The sequence below is a fragment of the Vombatus ursinus genome, unplaced genomic scaffold, assembly GCF_900497805.2.
Source record: "Vombatus ursinus unplaced genomic scaffold, bare-nosed wombat genome assembly UNPS02007284.1, whole genome shotgun sequence".
NCBI lineage: Eukaryota > Metazoa > Chordata > Mammalia > Diprotodontia > Vombatidae > Vombatus > Vombatus ursinus.
In genome coordinates, this window is record NW_020947062.1 from 16,110,643 (window position 1) to 16,133,701 (window position 23,059).

Below are 23,059 nucleotides of genomic sequence, written 5' to 3' on the forward strand. Positions count from 1 at the left end.
TGATATACACTGCAAATGTGTAGTTATGCAAAACATTTCCATATTAGCCACATTGCAAAAGAAAACACAGACTGAAAAAAGAATAATACAGAAAATTTAAAAAGTATGCTTCAGTCTGCATTCAGACTCCATCATAGCATTTTTCATCATAAGTTGTATGGAATTGTTTTAGATCATCGTAATGCTGAGAATAACTAAGTCGTTCCCAGATGATCATCATACAGTATTTCTCTTACTGTATACGATGTTCTCCTGCTTCTGCTTATTTCACTTTGCATCAGTTCATATAAGTCTTTCCAGGTTTTTCTGAGAGCATCCTCCTTGTAGTTTCTTACAGCACAATAGTATTCCATCACAATTATATACAACAACTTGTTCAGCCATTCCCCAATTCATGAGCATCTCTTCAATTTCGAATTCTTTGTCACCACAAAAAGAGCTGCTATAAATATAGCAAATATATTAATATATATATATAAATAAAGCAAATATTTAATAAATAAAAATATAGTAAATGTAGTCTTATTTCTGGTTTAGGTATCAGAACCATATTTGTATTGTAAAAGGAATTTTTTGCCTACTTTTCCAAATAGTTTATATAGTATTAGTATAGTATTAGAATTAATTGTTATTTAAATGTTTGGTAGAATTCACTTGTGAATCCATCTAGTCCTGGGGATTTTTTTCTTAGGAGCTAATTTATGACTTGTTGAATTTATTTTTCTAAGATAGGGTTATTTAAGTATTCCATTTCCCCTTCTGTTAATCTGGGCAATTTATGTTTTTGTAAATATTCATCCATTTCACTTAGATTGTCCGATTTATTGGCATGCAGTTGGGCAAAATAGCTCTTAATTATTACTTTGGTGGTGAATTCACCTTTTTCACTTTTGATACTGGTAATTTAGTTTTCTTCTTTTTTTCTTAATCTGATTAATCAGTGGTTATCTATTTTATTGGCTTTTCTGTAAAACCAGCTCCTAGTTTTATTTATTAGTTCAATGATTTTCTTTCAGTTTTATTCATCTATCCTTTGATTTTCAAGATTTCAATTTGGTGTTTAATTGGGGATTTTTCATTTGTTCTTTTTATAGTTTTTTAGATGCATTCCCAATTTATCGATCTATTCTTTCTCTATTTTGTTGATGTAAGAGTTTAGAGATACACATTTTCCCCTAAGTACTACTTTGGCTGCATCCCACAAATTTTGGTATGTTTTCTCATTATTGTCATTCTCTTTAATGAATTTGATTGTTTCCATGATTTTCCATGTTTCCATGATTCTTTGACTCTACTCATTCTTTAGGATTAGATTATTTAGTTTCCAATTAATTTTTTGTCCATGTTTCTGTAGCCCTTTATTGAATATTTTTATTGCATTACAGTCTGAAAAGGATACATTTAATTTTTCTGCATTTGGTTATGAGGTTTTTATGCTCTAATACATAGCTAGTTTTTGTGAAGGTGCCATGTACAGCTGAGAAAAAGCTATACTACTTTTTTTTCCCATTCAGTTGACTCCAGATCTATCATATCTAACTTTTTAAAAATTCCATTCATCTCCTTAACTTCTTACTTATTTTATAGTTAGACTTATTTACTTCTGAGCAAGGAAAGTTGAAGTGTCCCCCACTAGAATAGTTTTACTGTCTGTTTCTTCCAATGAGCCATTTAACTTTTCCTTTAAGAATTTGAGTGCTATACCATTTGGTGCATATATGTTTAGTATTGATATTACTTCATTGTCTATGTCACCTTTTAGTACAATGTAGTTTCCCTGCTTATCTCTTTTAATTAGATCTATTTTTACTTATGCTTTGTCTGAGATTATGATTGCTACCCCTGCTTTTTTTTTAACCTCAGTTGAAGCATAATAGTTTCTGCTCCAGCCCCTTGTTTTTTCTCTGTGTGTCTCTCTGTTTCAAGTGTTTCTTGTGAACAACATATTGTTGGATTATAGTTTTTAGTCCATTCTGCTATCCACTTCCATTTCGTGAGTGAGTTCACTACATTCACAGTTGTAATTATTAACTGTGTGTTTCCTTCCACCCTATTTCTCTCTCCCCCTCCCTCTCCTCCTTCTCCCCCCTGACTACTACTTCTCCCAATCCTCCCTCCCTGTTATCAGCCCCCCTCCTCTTTTCTTATCCCCTTCCCCTCCTACTTCCCTGTAGGGTAAGATAGGTTTCTGTACTACTCAACTGAGCGTGTATATTATTACCTCTTTGAGCCAGTTCTCGTGAGAGTAAAGTTCAAATGTTGCCAGCCCTCCCTCCCCCTGCACTGTAAAAGTTATTCTTTTCATACTTAGTTTATATGAGGTAATTTTCCCTGTTCTTCCTTTCACTTCCTCCTTCTCCCAGGGCATTCCTCTTTCTCATCTCTTAATTTTATTTTTTTAAGATATCATCTTACATCTGTGTCTTCTGTCTATGTATACTTCTAACTGTCTTAATGATAAAGCTCTTAGGAATTACAATTACTTTTTCCTGTATAGGAATGTAAACATTTTAACCTTATTGGTTCTCTTAAGATTTCTCTTTCATGTTTACCTTTTTATGCTTCTCTTGAGTCTTGTATTTGAAAGTCAGATTTTCTATTCAGTTCTGGTCTTTTCATCAGGAATGCTTGAAAGTCCTCTATTTCATTAAACATACATTTTTTTTTCCTGAAAGATTATCCTCAATTTTGCTGAATAAGTGATTCTTGGTTGTAATCCTAGCTCTTTTGCCCTCTGGAATTTCATATTCCAAGCCCTCTTTAATGTGGAAGCTGCTAAATCTTGTGTGATCCTGACCATGGCTCCACTATGTTTGAATTATTTCTTTCTGGCTCCCTGCCGTATTTTCTCCTTGGCCTGGGAGCTCTGGAATTTGTCTGTAATGTTCCAGGGAGTTTACGTTTTGAGATCTCTTTTAGGAGGTGATCAGTGGATTCTTTCAATTTCTATTTTGCCTTCTCGTTCTAGGATATCAAGGCAGTTTTCTATGATAATTTCTTTTTTTTAGTGTAGTCATGTGTAGTCATGTAAATCATAATAGTCATGTTGTGAAAGAAAATATAGACAAAAAAAAACTCAAGAAAAATGAAGAAAATAAAAAAAAAGTGGGGCAGCTAGGTGGTGCAGTGGATAGACCACTAGCCCTGGAGTCAGGAGGACCTGAGTTCAAATCTGGCCTCAGACACCTGACACTTACTAGCTGTGTGACCCTGGGCAAGTCACCTCATTGCCTAGCAAAATTAATTAATTAATTTTTTAAAAAGTATGCTTCAATTTGTATTCAGTCACCATCAATTCTTTCTCTGGGAATGTATAGCATTTTTCATCCTAAGTCCTTCAGAATTGTCTTGGATCATTGTATTGCTGAGAATAGCTAAGTCATGCACAGCTGATCATTTTACAGTATTGCTGTTACTTTGTACACAGTACATTTTTTTTCTACAGTATTTATTTTTTTTATTTTTAGTTTTCAACATTTACTTCCACAAGATTTTGAGTTCCAAATTTTCACCCCATATCGCCCCTCCCCCCCAAGATGGCGTGCATTCTGAATACCCTTTCCCCTAGTCTGCTTTCCCTGCTATCTCTTCCCCCCTTCCCCTTCTATTTTCCTGTAGAGCAGGATAGATTTCTGTATCCCATTTCCTGTATTTCTTATTTCCCAGTTGCATGTGAAAACATTTTTTTTTAAAACATGTGTTTTTTAAACTTTGGGTTCCAAATTTTCTCCCTCCCTCTTTCTCACCCACCCTCATTGAAAAGGCAAGCAACTCAATATAGGCTATACGTGTGCAGTTATGCAAAACACTTCCATAGTAGACATGCTGTGTACACAGTACATTTCACTTTGTATTAGCCCATACAAGTCTTTCCAGGTTTTTCTGAGAGCATCCTGCTCATCATTTCTTATAGCACAATAGTATTCCATCATAATCACATACATAACTTGTTCAACTGTTCCCCAATTGATGGGCATTCCCTCAATTTGTAATTCTTTGTCGCCAGAAAAGAGCTGCTATAAATGTTTTGTACATATAGGTCCTTTTTCTTTTTTGTTTTTTATCTCTTTTGGGATATAGACCTAGTAGTGGCGATAATTTCTTGAAAGATGATGAATACGCTCTTTTTTTGATCATGGCCGTAGGGTATTCCAGTAATCCTTATATTTTCTTTACTGGATCTGTTTTCCAAGTCAGTTGTTTTTCCAGTTAGATAGTTCACTTTTTCTTCAATTTTTTCGTTCTTTTGCTTTTATTTTATTGTTTCTTAATGTCTCATGAAATCATTAGCTTCCACTTGCCCAATTCTAATTTTTAAGGAATTATTTTCCTCAGTGAGCTTTTGTACTTCCTTTTCCATTTATTCAATTCTGCTTTTTAAGGAATTCTTCTATTCAATGGATTTTTGTTTCTCTTTTTACCATTTGGCCAGTTGTGTTTTTTAAGGTATCATTTTCTTCAGTATTTTTGTGCCTCTTCTACCAAGCTGTTGACAATATTTTCATAATTTTCTTGCATCATTCTCATTTATTTCCCAATTTTTCCTCCACCTCTGTTATATGATTTTTAAAATCCTTTTTGAGCTCTTCAGGAATTCTTGTTGGATTTGTATCCAATTTGCATTTTTCTTTGAGGCTTTCTTGAACAGCTTTGACATCATTGTCTTCTGGGTTTTGTATCTTGCTCTTCCCCATCACTGTAGTAACTTGTTGTAGTTTGGTTCTTTTTTTGTTGTTTGCTCGTTTATTCAATCTATTTCTTGACTTTTAACTTTATGTTGAAATTAGGCTCTGTTTCTAGGGTGGAAGGGGCACTGTCCTAAGCTTCAAGCATTTCTTGCTCCTGTTTTTAGAGTTCACTCTGAGAGTCTGTAGGTTTTCAGTGATTATGATCTAGGGAGAGCTTTGGTTAGCTCTCCAGGCCTGTGCTTTTGTCTTTATCCAGGAAGGGACCTTGTTCGTTTGTAGCCACCAGTACTAGCACTCCTGGCCCTGGGACTGTGACTAGGTCCCCCCACTCTCCTGCAGCTGCAATTGCTAGTGTTCCTCTCTGTCTTGGAATTAAGACAGGATCTTTTCTCCCCCGGGTGACCACAAGCTCTCCACTCCACCCTAGAACTGCAAACCAGGGCCCCTGCTCCCCTGTGGCCACAAATGCTAATGTTCCTTTTGGCCCTGGGACTGAGATCCAGAACTGCATATGGGCAGTACAACAGGGTCCTGAACCCAGTGCCAATAGAGAGTTCCTTGCAGTCTCCTTCTGACCAGTTGTTCACTGGTCATGGGCTGAGAGCTCCTGAAATTGCCACTGCCAATGCAGCTGCCTCCAAGGCCTGCTGCTGGTGCCATGGTGTGGTTTGTGCCATAGCTTGACCACCTCCCTGGTGAGATAAACCTTTCTTGCCAGATAAGTTGTCTTGGGCTAGAAAATTGTTTCACTCAACTTTTTGTTGGTTCTGCTGTTCCATAATTTGATTTGAGATGTTATTTTAGAATTTTTTGGAGGGAAATTTGGGAAAGCTTGGCTGAGTTCTACTCTACTCTGCCATCTTGTTTCTACCACTTCCCAGCTAGTCCTGATGAATATTTTGAACCAGATGTTATACGTGAATCTCAAACTCAACATATCCTCATTGAATTTATTGTTCTCTTCTCTTTTCCTATTCCACCCCTAAAGCCCAATCCTTCTTTCCATTTCCAAACGCATCCCTCTTCCAAACTTTCATATTATTATGAAGGACACCACTACCTTTCCAGGCACCCAGGTTTGAAACCTCAGTGTTATCTTCAACTCCTCTTACTTCCTCCACAAATCCAGTCAATCACCAAACCTTGTTCTTATCCCCTGACAACACCTTCCCTCACCCCCCTCCTCCCAATCAACATACCTCCCCCCACCCAAACTTCAGTGGCTCTTTATTGCCTCCAGGCAAACTTCTAGTTTTCCAATGCATTTGGCTTCAAAGCCCTTTATAGCCTAGCCCCTTTCTAACTTTCCAGTCTTCTTATACCTTGCTCTCTGCCAAGTTATCTTCAATCCAGTAACACTGGCTTCCTGGCTGTTCCATGAACATGATACTCCATCTCCTAGTTCTGGTAATTTTCTCATGGGCTGTTCCCCATGCTTGGAAGGCTCTTCCTCCTCATCTCCACCTTTTGGTTTCTGTGACTTCCTTTAAGTCCTAATTAAAATCCCACTTTCTACATGAAGCTTTTCCCAAACTCTTAATTTTAGTGCTTTTCCTCTTTTAATTATTTCCTATTCATCCTCTATATAGCTTGTTTGTACATATTTATTTGTTGTCTCTCCCATTAGATTGTGAGCTCCTTGAGGGCAGGGACTTATATTTTGCTTCTTTTTGTGTCCTCAGTGCTTAGCACAGTGCTTTGTGTATAATAGGCATTTAATAAATATTTATTGATTATCTGACATCATATATCTCACAGATATCCCATTCTTTCCTTGTAGCCATTATCCTAGTGGAGGTGCTCATCAGTTCTCACTGGCACTATTACAATAGCCTTCTAATTTGTTCTCTTTACCTTAGGTCTCTCTCCACTCCAGTTCATCCTCCACATAGCTGCAGCTGCTAACGTGATTTTCGTAAAGTGAAATTATCTTTAGGATCAAATATAAATTGCTCTGTCTTTCATAGCTCTTCACAGCATGGCTTATTCTTCCTTTGCCAGTACGTATTACACCCTCTCTATAAACTCTACAGTCTAGCCATATTGGTCTACTTATTCCACACACAGTACTCCTAACCTGGAATGTACTCCTTCCTTATCTTCACCTCTTAGAATCCTTGGTTTCAATCAAGGCTCAACTCAAGTACCATCTTCTGCGTAAAATCTTTCATCATCTCCCTAGCTGCTAGTGCTCTCCCTTACAAAATACACATGTCATCTCCTTCATTAGAATGTAAACTTCCTGAGGGCAGGAACTGTTTCAGTTTTGTCTTTGAATCTCCAGGGTTTAGCTTAGTACCTGATATATATTAGGCATTTAAAAGTGTTTATTCATTAATTGGTTGGTTTTAGGTACTGGGGAAGAAGGGAGATTGGGCTTCCTCTCATTGGCCCCTCCTATAGATGATATCCTGACAGCAAGAAGTTGTTTGTCTAAATCTTTAGTCCTTCCTGCGTCAGGACCCCTAGTAGCTGATGAGATCATTGTGAGGGAGAGAAAAGGAGAGGTCCTAGAACAGAGAGCCCTTGGGTATAATCACAAAGACAGATCATATCTTCACAAAGGATTTGGAGGAAAGGATTGGACAAGTAGATAGGCAGGAGAGAGCAGAGTCAGGAAAATTTAGGAAAGGGAGAATATCCAGGAAGAGGGGGTATTCAACAGTGTCAGATGTTGCAGAGAGGTCGAAAGGATAGGGACTGAGATCGTTGGATTTAGCAATTTAGAGATCATAGTTAACCTTTTTGCTTGGCATTGGTGTGGGAATTCAGTTTGCAGTGACCTGAGAAGTAAGTAAGTATTTATAGGAAATAGAGGCAACAAAAGGTAGTCAGCTTTTTCACATGTTATTTTGAACCAGATACTATATGTGAATCTCAAACTCAACATGTCCTAACAGAACTTTTTATTCTTTTCCCTTCTTAGGTTTTTGGTTCGAGTATCTTATTTGGAAATTTATAATGAAGAAGTGCGTGACCTTCTAGGAAAGGATCAGACACAGAGATTAGAGGTGAGGCTACTTTGAAAATTTGAATACTCTGAGGTAAGAATTATTTTTCCATAGGATTATACAGAATCATCATGTTAGAGCTAAAGGAAACCATCAAAAACCTCTTTATGATATAGGGGAGATAAGGAAAGTTAGATACAAAAAAGTCAAGTGACTTACTCAAGGTTATATATTAATAACAGAGAGAGTTGGAACTCCAACTCAGGTTTCTTTACTCCAGGTCTAGCGGTCTTTCCATGATGCTAAGCATCTTCCTCTTATTTAGTTTTAAGAGGACAATTAAATAAATTGAAGTTTTAGCTACTTCAGTATAAAGAATTTTAGTGTTTTAGCTTAAAGTTGAGCTTATGACACTCTACTGACCTGTACAATTGTTTTCAGCTTAATCTAGTCTAATTCCTTTTATAGACAGTATTAGAGATTAGTTGGAACTATGTCTGTTAAAATTCAAAAGATATTGCAATGATGTATTCTTATTTGTTTTGCTCTAGTTTTATAATACCTCTTCTGGCATTTTACTTCATCTTGCAAACTTTAAATTCCTTTTTAAAAAAAGAGTTTCATTTGCAAAGAGCATTTCTCAGTTAGCCTGATAGTGACCGATCAAATTTGCTCCCATTAAAATCAAGTTTCATGCCGCATGCCTTATGAATGCTATACTTTGCATAACTAATAATTGTTTTTCTCTAATGGATGCACTGCCCGATTTGTTTTAAGTAATAACATAAGGTTGTGTAGAATCAATCACTTTCTCACTTGCCTATATTCTGCTGGGTCAAGCTATGAATGTTGACTGGATGAAGAGTCACTCCTCAGTGTGAGGAATAATGTGAGGAAGTGCTTTTCTTTCATGTCATGACTATGATGATGATAAAAAAAATCCTCTCTCAATTGAGTTGGAGTAATAGCAACCTATGTACTATTCAAGTTTTCCCAAGCAGGCCAATATGCCTCTTGTTGTCCTTCGATTCAGCTCACCATTTCTTTTAAAATAGAGAATAGTCTAATGAAGGGATGGGTAGTTAGATGAATAAAATATCTTCCTCCCATTTTAAGGGTTATTATAAATTACTTATACTGACATTATACCACTGCTGTAGTAATCTATAAGCAAATACAAGGAATATTGATTTAGAAAGCATTGTATATTACCAGAGTGTAATCTTATTTTTTTTAGGTTAAGGAAAGACCTGATGTGGGAGTTTACATCAAAGATTTGTCAGCTTATGTGGTAAATAATGCAGATGATATGGATAGAATTATGACGTTAGGCCACAAAAATCGTAAGTACAGTCATTAATTGGCAATAAATCTTTAATGTTGAGTAGATTAGTGTGAAGGTAGTAATGTAAGTTATATCACAGCTTGATGCCATGTGAAAGAGACATGATTTTGAGATAGCTCAACAGTTCTTTCTGTAGTTGTTTAGGTGTGTCTAAGCAGTGAACAAAATACTTTAAGGTGGGACAAATTTCTTTTCAGTCCTAGTCTATTTTATGCCATACAAATGGTAAAGTCCTTTAGAAACTTCCACATAATTTCATCTCAAAAAAGAAAGGGAATGTTAACAGAAAATAATTTACAAAATTTGTATATGAAATCAACATCAGTGCTCTTTAAATTTTCCATTTCTTGCTTAAATAATAGTTTCAGTTTAAAGTTAAAGCTATTTTATAAATAAAATGTGGATATTTAATTTTTTAAAAAAAGCAACTAAGAATGTCACCATCTATGGTGTTTTGCTTTAAAGAAAATCCAAAAAGAAAATCCACTACTACAAAAACTGTATGTTTACATTCTGTTCTGTGTACTTTAGTCTATGAAATGACTGTGGATCAGGAAATAGCACTTTATTAGATTCTCACTTTATGACATAAATCAGATACTTGCCTTTCTCAGTACTTCAGGCATCTGTGACTTCATCTGTTTGAATATTCTCTTTACCAGATTCCAGTGCCTCTGTGCTTTAGTAGATGGTTTAATGAGTTGCTGTGACTGAGCCTGACTTAGTTAGGTTGCTTCTTAGAGAGACATACAGTTGGTTGCTGGGTCTGTATATGTAATCCTCTCCAATTTAATACAGGAACTGCCAGAAGTTTGTGTTTTTCTGGTGCTAGGTGTTTGGGATACGAAGTGTCACTTCCATTTCATAATAAGGCATCCCAGTGGGCCTTTGGTGAAGGCTTACCTTTTGTTGTTCTTAAGTTTTATTATATCTTCTTGTTGGTTACTTCTGCATGAATTTATGAAATAAGATCTTAGAATGAGATCATTATTTTGGGATAAAATAAACATAATCTTAGTGCCTTTTAAAAGCACAGCTAAATTAGTTGGGATGTTGAACTTTATGTATAACATACCTTCTTTTTTAACTTTCACACTTTGCCTAATAATTTTAAAATTTTAGTTTGAATATGAACAGTAAAACGTATTCCTTCATAATCAATATCAAAACTTTTGACAGAAAAATTTCTAATAATGTTGAATAAATCCATTGTTACCTGTGTAATTCAGGAGTGGATGTGTCTTTTTTTGCCTTGTGTCTAATAAAATTACATATTTTAAGTTAGTATTTAGTCGTTTAATTTGTCCTTTCAGAGATGCTTGAACATTACCTTTTCAAAGTGATTTTCTTCTCATATTAAAGGTTCTGTTGGTGCAACTAATATGAATGAACACAGTTCCCGTTCCCATGCTATATTTACAATTACCATTGAATGTAGTGAAAAAGGTATTGATGGAAATATGCATGTTCGGATGGGCAAACTACACCTTGTAGATCTTGCTGTAAGTATTAAGATGCTAATTGAGGAAGATATTTTTCTCTAGTAATTTAATGGATAATTTCCACTTTTATTTTCAAAACTATTTATACAAATGAGAAGTCAGTGATGTTCTTAAATTTTTTTGAGTTTTTGTTCACTTAATTTTCATTGAAAAATTTTATTTTAAAATTTATTGAAAAATTTTAAAAATTTAAAAATTTGTTTTGGACAATTTCAAAATTTTTTGTTTTCTCCTGAATGTGCTTTGTTTTTGCATCTTAACTCCTCTCTGTTCATTATTAGGGTTCAGAAAGACAGGCAAAAACTGGAGCTACTGGACAGCGATTGAAAGAAGCAACAAAAATTAACCTTTCACTCTCCACTCTGGGTAATGTCATTTCTGCGTTGGTTGATGGAAAAAGCACTCATGTACCCTATCGAAATTCAAAATTGACTCGTCTTCTTCAGGATTCCTTAGGAGGAAACTCAAAAACCATGATGGTAAGAACTGGATGGTTGATGTATTTGACTCATTTATACATGACTTTTTGATTCAGTGGTGAATTTCATCTCACAACAGACAAGTAAATGTGTCCTTTTTTTTTTTTTTTTAAACTATGTCATCATTCTGTGTGAAATTTCCTACATCTCCTGATAAAAGGGACAGAATCTAATCTCACTCCCTCCTTATGGCATGGAGACATAAATTCTTGGTGTAGTGTACTTTTTTTTTGTTTTGTTTTGTTTTTTGAATTTTATTTTATTTTCAGTTCCAAATTCTCTTCCTCTCCTTTCCTCCTCTCCCACCCATTAAGAAGACAAGGAATTGTATTCTTTACATATATGAATAGTCATAAAAAACAATTTCTACATTAGCCCATGTTCCAAAGGAAAAAAGCAAGCAAAAAAAAATGGAATGCTTCTTGAATTTTCATGTCATCTTTGTGTGGGGCCATATATGTGCTGCTGAAACAAGTATAGGGTAAGTTCTTAAAGGTTATGCCAGTGAAGCATAAGACTTATATATGGTCTTAGTGATAGAATCTGTTGGAGGAACTATCTAGTAAGGACATAGTGACTCGTCACATAGATTTTTCATTAGGTAATGATCAGTTCTTTGGTTATGGCTGCTCATAAAGCAGAGAAAAATTAAAAGTGGGCCTCAGTCCTGCATATCGCCCTTCCCCAGTGATGGTGGTAGAATGGCTTGAGAGGGCTACTAAGAATCAGTATGTTAGACCATCCATAAACATATAGAAGGATGAACAGTGTGGTACAGTGGACAGAAAGACAGTCTTGAAGCCAGTAAAGACTGGGTTTGAGTCTGGCTTCTGACACCTGCTTTGTAACCTTGTGCAAATTACTTATCCTCTTCCTCCTTTAGACAACCCTCTGAGACTCAGTTTTCAGAGAAGGTGCTGACCTACATTGGTAGATTTAATTTTTTCAGTTTGGAAATCAGAAGGGGATATGAATAGGGCATTTCCCTTCAGTAGAGGGAATTTCCTCACCCTGTTCCAGTGAAATCACAGGTCCATTCTCTATTCTATAAGCATTAGTTAAGTGGTACTCTAAATATGAGATGTTTTTCCTGTGACCAATAGAATCACCATGCTTTTAGAATAAGAATTTCTAATCTTTTTTGTGTCATGGATCATCTGGCAGTCTGGTTAAGACTCTAAATTCCTTTTGAAGAATAAGTTTTTTAAGTTCATAAAATAAAAGACAAAAGGATTATAAACTAATCCAATTATTTATTGAAATAATTATGTAAGTTTTTTTCCCATAACATTGCACAGACTCCCCTGGAATCCATCCATAGGTGGTTGGTGGACCCCAGGTTAAGGGATCCTTGGACCCCCTTAGAGATTCTCTTTAGATGAACCTCTTTAAGTTCTTTAGAAGAACTGAACCATGTCAATATTGACACTTTTTATTTTAAAGTTGATCATCAAAAAACAAGCATTTCAGTGTACTAAAAAACAAAACCGAAGATTGTATGTGAAAGTAAACTTTTGTTATGTATAGTTTTTTAAAGTATCTAGTAAATTTAAGAAAGTAATGATGAAATTCTCCTATTTGTGTCCCCTTCTGAATTTTGTTTTCTTCTGTTTTTTAATGTTGTATTCATGTTCTTTTAAAAAAAAAAAGCTTTTTATATATCTATCACTAATAAGTAGTTGTTTCCCTCCCCTCTTTTTTTTTTTTTTTTTTTTTGGCGATTGGGGTTAAGTGACTTGCCCAGGGTCACACAGCTAGTAAGTGTCAAGTGTTTGGTCTGAGATCGGATTTGAACTCAGGTCTTCCTGACTTCAGGGCTAGTGCTCTATCCACTGTGCCACCTAGCTGCTCCCCCCTCCCCTCCCCTCTCCTCTTAGGAGAAGTCCTTCCTTGTAACGAAGCATAGCACAATCAAAACAAATCAGCACATTGGTCATATCTGAATATATCTCTTATTTAGCGCTTGTAATCTCTCATCCATCACCTCTATGCGAAGAGCTGGGAAATACATCAAGATCATCATTTGTCACTGCTTTGATGAGAATTCTTGAAGTGTTTCAAAGCTGTTATCCTTTATGTTATTGTAGTCACTGTATAAATTGTTCTCCTGGTTCTACTTATTTCATTCAGCATCAGTTGACGCAAAGCTTTCCCAAGTTTCTCTGGATTCATCATATTCTTAATTTCTTATAGTGCAGTGATACCCCAATATATTCATCTATCACAGTTGTTCAGTTAGCAATACTGGCATCCTTTCACTAAACATAACCAGAAAACATAAAGATTTACAGTAAGTGAAAAGATGGATCAGTTTCTTCTTGAAGAGACAAAAGAATTTTGGGGTTGAATTGATAAATGTATCCAAAGGCCAGAACAATATTAAATGGTACACTTGATCGTCTGATTTTGTAGTACTCATGATGCACATAAACAAAAAATACCGAATAGGAACAAAACTGCAGTTTATGCACCAATGTTTGCTACATAAGATGCAGAGGCAGAGAAATTCTTTGAAGAACTTAACAAGATCTTGCAAATCAGGGCAACAAATTCTTTGATACTTGGTGGCCTTCTCTGCAAAAGTGTATCCAGGAGAGGATCTTGAGAAGTATTTTAGGAACTGTATTGAGATTTAAGTAATAAAAGAAGGTTCAGGGTCATAAACTACTCAGAAAACCTCATACTTGTATATAATAAATTTTTTTTAATAGGAGAACTGGGAAGCACTGTCACAATTTTTTAAATGAAATGTTGATTTTTTTTTCAATTGGCAAAAATCTGCCTTGTCTTTATTCCATCCCCCCCCATTGGAAAAAAGGAAAAAAACACTGTTACAGTAGAGCAAAACAAATATCCACATTGATCATGTCTAAAAGAATGGCAAGGAAAGCCATAAATGTGTGTGTGTATAAATTTTGCACTCTGAGTCTTTCATTGTCAGTCAGAATCATAATTTTTCATTCCGCTGATCAGAGTTCCTAAATCTTTCAAAGTTCTTTGTCTTTACAATATTGTTTTAATTGTATAAATTATTTTCCTAGTTTTTACTCACTTGGCATCCTTTCATACAAGTCTTCAGTTTTCTCTGAAACCATTCCCTTTATCATTTCTTACAACACAGTAGTATTCTCTTCACATTCAGATGCTATAATTTGTTCAGTTATTCCCTAGTTGAAAGGCATTCCCTCAGTTTCCAGTTCCTTGACATTATAAAAATAGCTATCATATTTTTATGCATCTTTTGAGTTTGTTTTGCTTAGGACTCATCCCTCCCTTAATCTACCAGCCCCTTTTTACTTCTCTCCTTTCTTTCCTGTTTCCCTGTTGAGTGAAATGTTCCCCTATACCTGTGTATATCTTCAGTCTCTCTGTCCACTGGCTACTTCCTCACTGCCTTTAAACATGCCCATGTCTCCCCCATCCTCAAAAATTCTTGACTTGATCTTTCCACCCCAACTATCATCCTATATCTCTCTTTCCTTTTGTGGCTACACTCCTTGACAATGCCATCTATAATAGAAGCCTTCTCTTCCTTTCCTTTCAACCAAGACTGCTCTCTCCAGAGTTACTAATGTTTTCTTAATTGCCAAATCTAATGACCATTTCTCAGTCCTCATGTTTTTGTTTTTTTTTTTAATTTCTCTGCAGCCTCTGACACCTTTACTCATCCTCTTCTTGATAGGCTTTTCTCTCTTTTTTTTTGTGTGACTACTCTCTCCTCATTCTCCTTTGTAATGTCTCTCAAATACACACCCTTCTGTCTTCTAACATTGTCACCACCTTGGTGCAGAGCTTCATCACTACTTGAGTGGACTATTACAGTAGACTGCTAGTTGTCTGTTTTTCGTAAGTCTTTCCCTCTACAATCCATCTTCCACTCAGATGTCAAAGTTATCTTCCTACTCACTAAATTCAGTGGCTTCCTATTGCCTGCAAGATCAAATTTAAAAACCTCTCTTTGGTATTCAAAGCCCTTCATAACTTGACCCTCTCCTCTATTTCCAATCTTTTTGTTTGTTTGTTTTTGTGGAGGCAATTGGGGTTAAGTGACTTGCCCAGGGTCACACAGGTAGTAAGTGTCAGGTGTCTGAGGCTGGATTTAAATTCAGGTCCTCTGTCTCCAGGGCTAGTGCTTTACCAACTGTACCACCCACCTGCCCCCAGTCTTCTTAAACCTTACTGCTCTCCACATACTCCTCAATCCAGTGTCACTAGTTTTCTTGCTGGTCCTTGAGCAAGACACTCCATCTACTACATCTGGGCATTTTTATTGGCTGTCTCTTATGCCGGAAATTCTCTCTTTCCTCATCTCTGCTTCCTGGTTTTCCCAATTTCCTTTATGTCCCATCTAAAATCCCACCTTCTATAGGAAGCCTTTCCTCGTGCTTTTCCTATATTGTTTGTTTCCAGTTTGTCCTGTATATAGCTTGTTTGTACCTAGTTGTTTGCATGTAGTGTTTCTTGTTAGACTCCTTGAATACAGTAACTGTCTTTTACCTTTCTTTGTATCCTTAGCTCTTAACACAGTGCTTAGAACATTGTAGTAGTTGTGTCTGACTCTTTGTGACCCCATTTTGGGGTCTTATTGGCAAAGATACTGGAGTTGTTTGCCATTTCCTTCTCTAGTTATTTTACAGGTGAGGTACTAAGGTCAACATGGTTGAGTGACTTGCCCAGGGTCACACAGCTAGTAAGTGTCTGAGGCCACAGTTGAACTCAGGAAGATGAGCCTTCCTGACTCCAGGCCTGGCTCTCTATCCATTTCACCACCTTGCTGCCTTAGCACATTATAGGTGCTTAATAAATATTTGTTTACTAGTGAACTCATTGTATTCTCCCCTCCTTTGACTCATTAAGTTGAGAGTGATGTTCAAATGTCAGCTGTACCTACCAACTCCTTGTTGGTTTAGACTTCTTTTTTCATGCCCTGATAATGTGAGATAATTTTCACTGTCTTTCTTATCCCTCCTCCCCAAATATATTCTTCTTGATCATCTTTTCCATTTTTCTTTTAAGATCATCAAAACATACAGAAACACTCCTATATCTTCTATTTAATTAGATTTTCTCAATGATCATTCCGAGGGGTCACATATATCATCTCTGCATATTAGATTGTAAACAATTTATCCTTTAGGCCCATATGATTGTTCATATTTACTTTTTTACATTTTTCTTGCCTTTTCTGTTTGTGTTTCAAATTTCTCCACATCTCTGGTCTTTTCATCATTAATGCTTGGAAGTCTTCTCTGTCATTAAAGGTCCATTTTTTCCCTCTGTAGAATTATACTCATTTTTTAATGGGTAAATTATTCTTGGTTGTATCCTTTGCTTTCTGGAATATTGTATCCCAAGATCTCTGTTACTTTAAAGTAGTGACTGCTAAATCATGTGTGATCTTGACTATGGCTCCTTGGTACTTGAATTCTTTCTTTCTGACTGCATGTAGACTTTTTTCTTTTAACTGGAAGCTCTAGATTTCGGTTATAATGTTCTTGAGAGTTTTCATTTTGAAGTTTCTTTCAGTGATTGGTGGATGCTTTTTATTTCTTCAACAAACATTTATTTATTTATTTTTAATTTTTCCCCAATTACATGTAAAAACAATTTTTAATATTCATTTGAAAAAATTTCAGTTCCAAATTCTTTCCCTCTTTCTTTTTCCTCCCCCCCTACCCTGCCACCAATGAGAAGGCAAGCAGTTAGATATAGATTATACATGTGCAGTCATGTAAAACATATTTCCGTATTAGTCATATTGTGAAAGAAAATACAGAACAAGAAGAATAAGGAAGGTAAAGAAAAAGTATGCTTCGAGATCTGCATTCCATCAGTTTTTTCTCAGGAGGTGGATAGAATTTTTCATCACAAGTTCTTCAGAATTGTTTTGGATTGTTGTATTGCTGAGAAGAGTTAAAGTAATTCACAGTTGAAATCATCATACCGTATTGCTATACAGTGTTCTCCTGATTCTGCTCATTTCACTTTGCATCAATTCATGTCTTTTCAGGTTTTTCTGAGAGCATCCTGCTCATCATTTCTTATAGTGCAATAGTATTCCATCACAATCACATACCCCACCTTGTTCAGCCATTCCCCAGTTGATATATATCCCTTCAGTTTCAAATTCTTTGCCACCACTAAAAGAATTTCTATAAATATTTTTGTATGTATAGCTCCTTTTACTTTTTTTAAAAAATCTTTTTGTGTTACAGACCTAGTAGTGGTATTGCTTGGTCTAAGGGTCTGCATGGTTTTATAGCCCTTTGGCCATAGTTACAAATTGCTCTCCAGAGTGGTTAGATCAGTTCACAGCTTCATCAGCAGTATATTAGTGTCTCAGTTTTCCTACATACTCTCACAACATTTGTCATTTTTCTTTTCTGTCATATTAACCAATCTGATAGAGTTGTTTTAATTTGCATTTCTCTAATCAGTAGTGATTTGGAGCATTCATGTGACTAAAGATAGCTTTGATTACTTCATCTGAAAACTGCTTGTTTGTATCCTTTAACCATTTATCATTTGAAGAATGGCTCTTATTTCTATAAATTTGACTTAGTTCTCTATATATTTGAGAAATGAGGTCTTTATCAGAGAAACTTGCTGTAAATTTTTTTCACAGTTATGATTATTATGTATTTCCCTGTATCCTATTTTTCCCATTTATCTTACTCTCTCTCTCTCCTTTTACCCTGTCCATTCTCAGAAGTGTTTTGCTTCTGAATTTTACCTTCTCCAATCTGCACTCCCTTTTATCAATTCTCCTCTCTTCCTTTCCTTCTCTTATTCCTTTCCCCTCCTATTTTCTTGTATGGTAAGATAGATTTCTATACCCAACTAAGTATGTTTGTTATTCCCTCTTGGAGCCAATTCCAATGAAAGTAAGATTCAGGTGCTACCCTCCTTCCCTTTCACTATAAAGCTCTTCTGTGCTTCTTTTATATGAGATAATTTACCCTATTCTACTTCTCCCTTTCCCTTTCTCCCAGTGCATTCTTCTTTCTCACCCCATAATTTTTTTGAGATAATTATCTCATCATATTCAACTCACACTCATGTCCTCTGTGTGTACTCCTTCTAACTGCCCTAATAATAAGAAAGATTTTAGGAGTTACAAGTATCATTTTCCCATGTAGGAATGTAAACAGTTTAACCTTATTGATTCTCTTAAAGATTTCTCTTTCCTGCTTACTTTTTTTATTCTTCTCTTGAGTCTTGTATTTGAAAGATTTTCTATTCAGCTCTGGTCTTTTCATCAGGAATGTTCGACAGTACTCAGTTTCATTAAATGTACATTTTTTCACCTGAAGAGTTATACTCAGTTTTGCTGGATGGGTGATTCTTGGTTGTAATCCTAGCTCCTTTGCCCTCCGGAATATCATATTCCAAGCCCTCTGAGCCTTTAATATGGAAGCTGCTAAATCTTGTGTGATCCTGACTATGGCTCCACTATATTTGAATTGTTTCTTTCTGGCTCCTTGCCATATTTTCTCCTTGACCTGGGAGCTCTGGAATTTGTTCATAATGTTATAGGAAGTTTTCATTTTGGGATGTCTTTTAGGAGGTGATCAGTTTCTATTCAATTTCTATTTCCCCCTGTGGTTCTAGGATATCAGGGCAGTGTTCCTTTATAATTTCTTGCACGATAATGTGTATGCTCTTTTTGATCATGCCTTTTGCATGGTCCAGTCAGTCTTAAATGATCTCTTTTGAGATCTGTTTTCCAGGTCAGTTTTTCTAATGAGGTAGTTCACATTTTCTTTATTTTTTCATTCTTTTGATTTTGTTTTATTGTTTCTTAATGTCTCATAAAGTCATTAACTTCCACTTGCCCAGTTCTAATTTTTAAGGAATTATTTTCTTCAGGGAGCTTTTGTATCTCCTTTTCCATTTGGCCAATTCTACCTTTAATGAATTCTTTTCTTGAGTGAATTTTTGTACCTCTTTTTCTTTTTGGCCAGTTCTGCTTTTTAAGTTCTCTTCAGGGAATTTTTGTATTTCTTTTTCCATTTGACCTGTTCTGTTTTTTAAGGTGTTATTTTCTTCAGTATTTTTTTGTGCCTCCTTTACCAAGCTATTGATTTTTTTTCATGATTTTCTTGCATCACTCTTATTTCTCCTCCCAATTTTTCCTTTTACCTCTCTTACATGATTTTGAAAATCATGTTTGAGCTCTTCCATGGCCAAACACCAATTCATATTTTTCTTTGAAGCTTTTGATGTAGCAGTTTTGCCTTTGTTGTCTTCTTCTGAATTTGTGTTTTGATCTTCCCTGTCACCATAGTAACTTTCTATAGTCAAGATCTTTTTCTACTGTTTGTTCATTTTCCAGCCTATTTCTTGACTTTTAACTCCATGCTAAGATGGGGCTCTGCATTGGGAGTGCAGGGGGCTCTATCCCAAGCTTCAGGTTTTTGTGCAACTGTTTTCAGAGATCATTGTGGGGACCTGTAAGTTTTCACTTCTTGCAAGATGGTATGATCTAGGGAGAGGTGTGTTTACTATTCTCCTGGCCTGTGCTCTGGTCTGTGAGTGACCACAAGCAGTCTTTTCTGCCCTGGAACTGTGACTAGGGTCCCAGCTCTCCTGTGACTGCAAGCTCTGCTGTGCTAGGGCTCTTTCTTGCCCTGGGAATGAGATGAAGGACTGTGACCCAGATCCAAGTAAGGGCAATGCAACAGACTTCTGCCCCTGGTGCCAGCAAAGGGACCCCTGTGATTCTCTTCTGACTAGTTGTCCAACCCCCTTACTATTTGTGGGCTCAGAGGTCCAGCAAATGCCACTACCACCACTGATTTAGTAGGCCCAAAGCCTACTGCTGGTTTGCTGGGGCACAGCCTGCCCCTCTCACTCTGGTGCAATGGATTTTTCCTGCCAACTTTCTCAGTTTTCTTAGGCTGGAAAATTATTTCACCCTGTCTTTTTGTGGGTTCTGCTGCTCCAGAATTTGTTTTGAGACATTATTTGAAGTTATTTGGAGGAGTTTTGGGGAGAGCTCAGGCAAATTCCTGTCTTTTCTCCACTATCTTGGCTCTGCGCCCCAACGCTTTCTATCTCTATTTTGCCTTCTGGTTCTAAGAGATTTGGGCAGTTTTCTTTTTAAGATTTCTTGAAATATGAAATCTAGGCTCCCTTTTTTTGGTCATGGCTTTCAGATAGTCCAATGATTCTTGAGTTTTTTCTCCTTGATTTGTTTTCCAGGTCAGTTGTTTTTGCTGTGATATATTTTCTTCTTAATTTTCCTCTATTTTTTCAACCTTTTGACTTTATTTTAATAGTTCTTATTGTCTCATGGAGTGATTAGCTTCTGTTTGGCCCATTCTAACTTAAAGGGAGTCTGTTGCTTGGGTCAGGTTTTGTACCTCTTGTGCCAAGCTGTTAACTCCCTTTTGATTTGTTCTTCCATAGCTCTCATTTCTTTTCCAACTTTTCCCTCTAGTACTCTTACTTCCTTAAAAAAAAAATCTTAGTCTCTTTTTAAAAAACTCTCGCTTCATCTTTCCCAGGAATTACATTTGAATTTGTGCCCCAGCTATATTTGTCTTTGAGGCTTAGCTTTTAGATGTTTTGGAGTAATTTTCTTCTTCTGGATTTCCCTCTTAAGCTTTGCTGTCACCATAATAGCTTTTTATGGTGGGGTTATTTTGTTTTGTTTTGTTTTCTCATCCTTCCAGCCTATTGACTTTAGATTTTGTTAGGGCCAGGCTTTTCACATTTCTGGGGGGAAGATCTGGACTGGTCTACCTGTTGCTGCCTTTTTTGGGCATATTGAGTGTTATGCTATTTCAGGTTCTCCATGATAGCTCAGGCTGGGGACCTGAAAGGTTTTGGTGGTCCCAGGTTGTTTGATCTAGGGCAAAGTCTGATCATTGCTCCTGTGATCTCAGCCCCTTCAAGTTCTTGACCTGGATTTGCATCTGTGCAACAGGATGATGGGCTTGTTCTTTTTGGAGGTTCAGTAGATTGCCATTAATAGCCATCTAGAAAGTGATGCTGGTTGTTCCTCTGCAGGTATCAGACCAGGCTAGAATTTGTAACTGAGATCTTGCACTTTGTCTATGGTCTGAGTCACACTGCTGCCACTAACTTCTAGGCTTGCTTCTTGCTTGGTACACAGCCTAGGTTCCATGATCACTCTCAGCCTAAAACTCCCACTTCAATGCCCAAGTCCTTTGCTTAGTCTGTCCTGGATCTATGGCCCAAAGCTGAGTAGTAAATGATAGAGCTGCCAGTTATCAACTCTTCCTGCACCCAAATAATTTAGCCCCCTCTGTAATAGATCTGGGACCTCTTTTTGCCATGGTGCACAGCCCCTCCCTGTGCATGGTACATTCTTGGCCAAATCCTGTCCACATTGTCTGTAGACCTCTGTCTCCCTCTGCTACCCTGGACTGGAAAAATGACTCGCTAGGATTTTTGTCTCTTTGATTTCTCGATCAAAACTTAGCCTGATATTTTTCTAGGTCTGTTTATAGGAATTTTTAGGGCAAGGGGAACTCACTTTACTTCTTGTTACTCTGCCATCTTGGCTCCCTATCACAATGACTTTTTTTTTTAATGTAGTTGATGAAATCCTTTTATTCAGCAAAATGCTAGATATTACTATAGGAGTCATGTGATCAGCTGTCTGATGCATTCAGACCATTGACTGGTTGGAAAAAAAGTCAAAATGAAAATCAGGTCAGGGAAAGGATAATTCTTGATTGTTAACCATTTCCTACAAACGATATGAAATAGTCTCTACGTTGAGGAGGCTAAAAAGGCCCAGAAATGGCATGTGTATATAAAGTCCTATGAGATTGCTTTATTAAATGCAACCACAGAGAAGAGTCAGTCCATTAAAACTTCATCATTATTAACATTAACATTAATATCAAAAGGAGAGATAAAAACTTCAATATTTCCTAGATGTTTTGTTGCTGTCATGGAGGATGTCCTATAACTTGTATATAAATAAAATTTTGGAACTCGTTCCTTGCTTTTAACAGTCACAAGCTGCTTCCTGGTATAAAACCTTATACACCAATATTTCCCCATATAACTGTGAATCTTTAAAACTCCACAAAGAATAACAGTTTTGGGCAAACCAGAGGTGAATGGAAAGATATATGGTGGGTTCAAGGAGGCTTGAACATATCAAGAATGATTCTATAAAACATGTAGTAATGGATGTTATTTAGGAAATGCTTTATTTGAAAAGGAAATGGGCCAATTTATATAGACAGAACTAATGATAACAGATGCATGACCTAAGTACCACACTAAATATAAAGAGACCTAAACTCAGACCAAACACTTGACACTTACTAGCTGTGTGACCCTGGGCAAGTCACTTAACCCCAATTACCTTGAAAAAAAAGAGAGAAACCTAAAGGAAGATAGCCTATATTTTGGATGGTTCCTCTTCCTGACCTCTGGGAGGACATGGGAAAGAATCCCATAGGATGTTAAATGTGGATGGGGTATGAGGTGAGACACTGGAGGGTTTTACCCACCTTGATGAGGTTACAGATCTTTTGATGCTTTAAAATACTGATAGTGTAAATTTTAACAAGTTGGAAACAAATTTATAGCATTTTTCTTAGGTGAGTTACTTAAAATATGTAACTTAATTTAATTGCTTTCCTCAAGTCTGGTATATTAATAACAGTGGTTATTTTTGTTAAATGTGCCAAATATCAAAGAAATGGTTTTTGTATTCCTATTTTAACAGTGTGCAAATATTGGGCCTGCAGACTACAATTATGATGAGACTATCAGTACATTGCGATATGCTAACCGTGCTAAAAACATAAAAAATAAAGCCAGAATTAATGAAGATCCAAAGGATGCTTTGCTTCGCCAGTTTCAGAAAGAAATAGAAGAACTCAAAAAAAAGCTTGAAGAAGGTAACTACATATTTTTTAATATGGAACTTAGCATATTAGCATACCTGTCAAGAACTGTAATACAGATAACCTGTTGAATGTTTTTTGAAATTTTGAACTAAATTACACCAGAGGTTACCCTTTTAGAAGACATTTCTAGAAGGTAGTGACAATTTGGTACACTTGTATTGTTTCAGCAACCATTTGTGCTTTTTTATACTTCT

General features: G+C 36.3%; 1 protein-coding gene across 2 annotated transcripts in view; it reads left to right on the forward strand.

The window, feature by feature from the left end:
• The window catches only part of KIF3A (kinesin family member 3A), a 59,158-nt gene that overhangs the window by 11,205 nt on the left and 24,894 nt on the right, over positions 1 to 23,059 (forward strand). For both annotated transcript variants that reach the window (XM_027849185.1, XM_027849187.1), the window contains exons 4-8: positions 7,615 to 7,699; positions 8,877 to 8,982; positions 10,347 to 10,486; positions 10,768 to 10,965; positions 22,682 to 22,856. In XM_027849185.1, the coding sequence (XP_027704986.1) occupies positions 7,615 to 7,699; positions 8,877 to 8,982; positions 10,347 to 10,486; positions 10,768 to 10,965; positions 22,682 to 22,856 (704 nt within the window). The remainder of the gene's footprint in view (positions 1 to 7,614; positions 7,700 to 8,876; positions 8,983 to 10,346; positions 10,487 to 10,767; positions 10,966 to 22,681; positions 22,857 to 23,059) is intronic.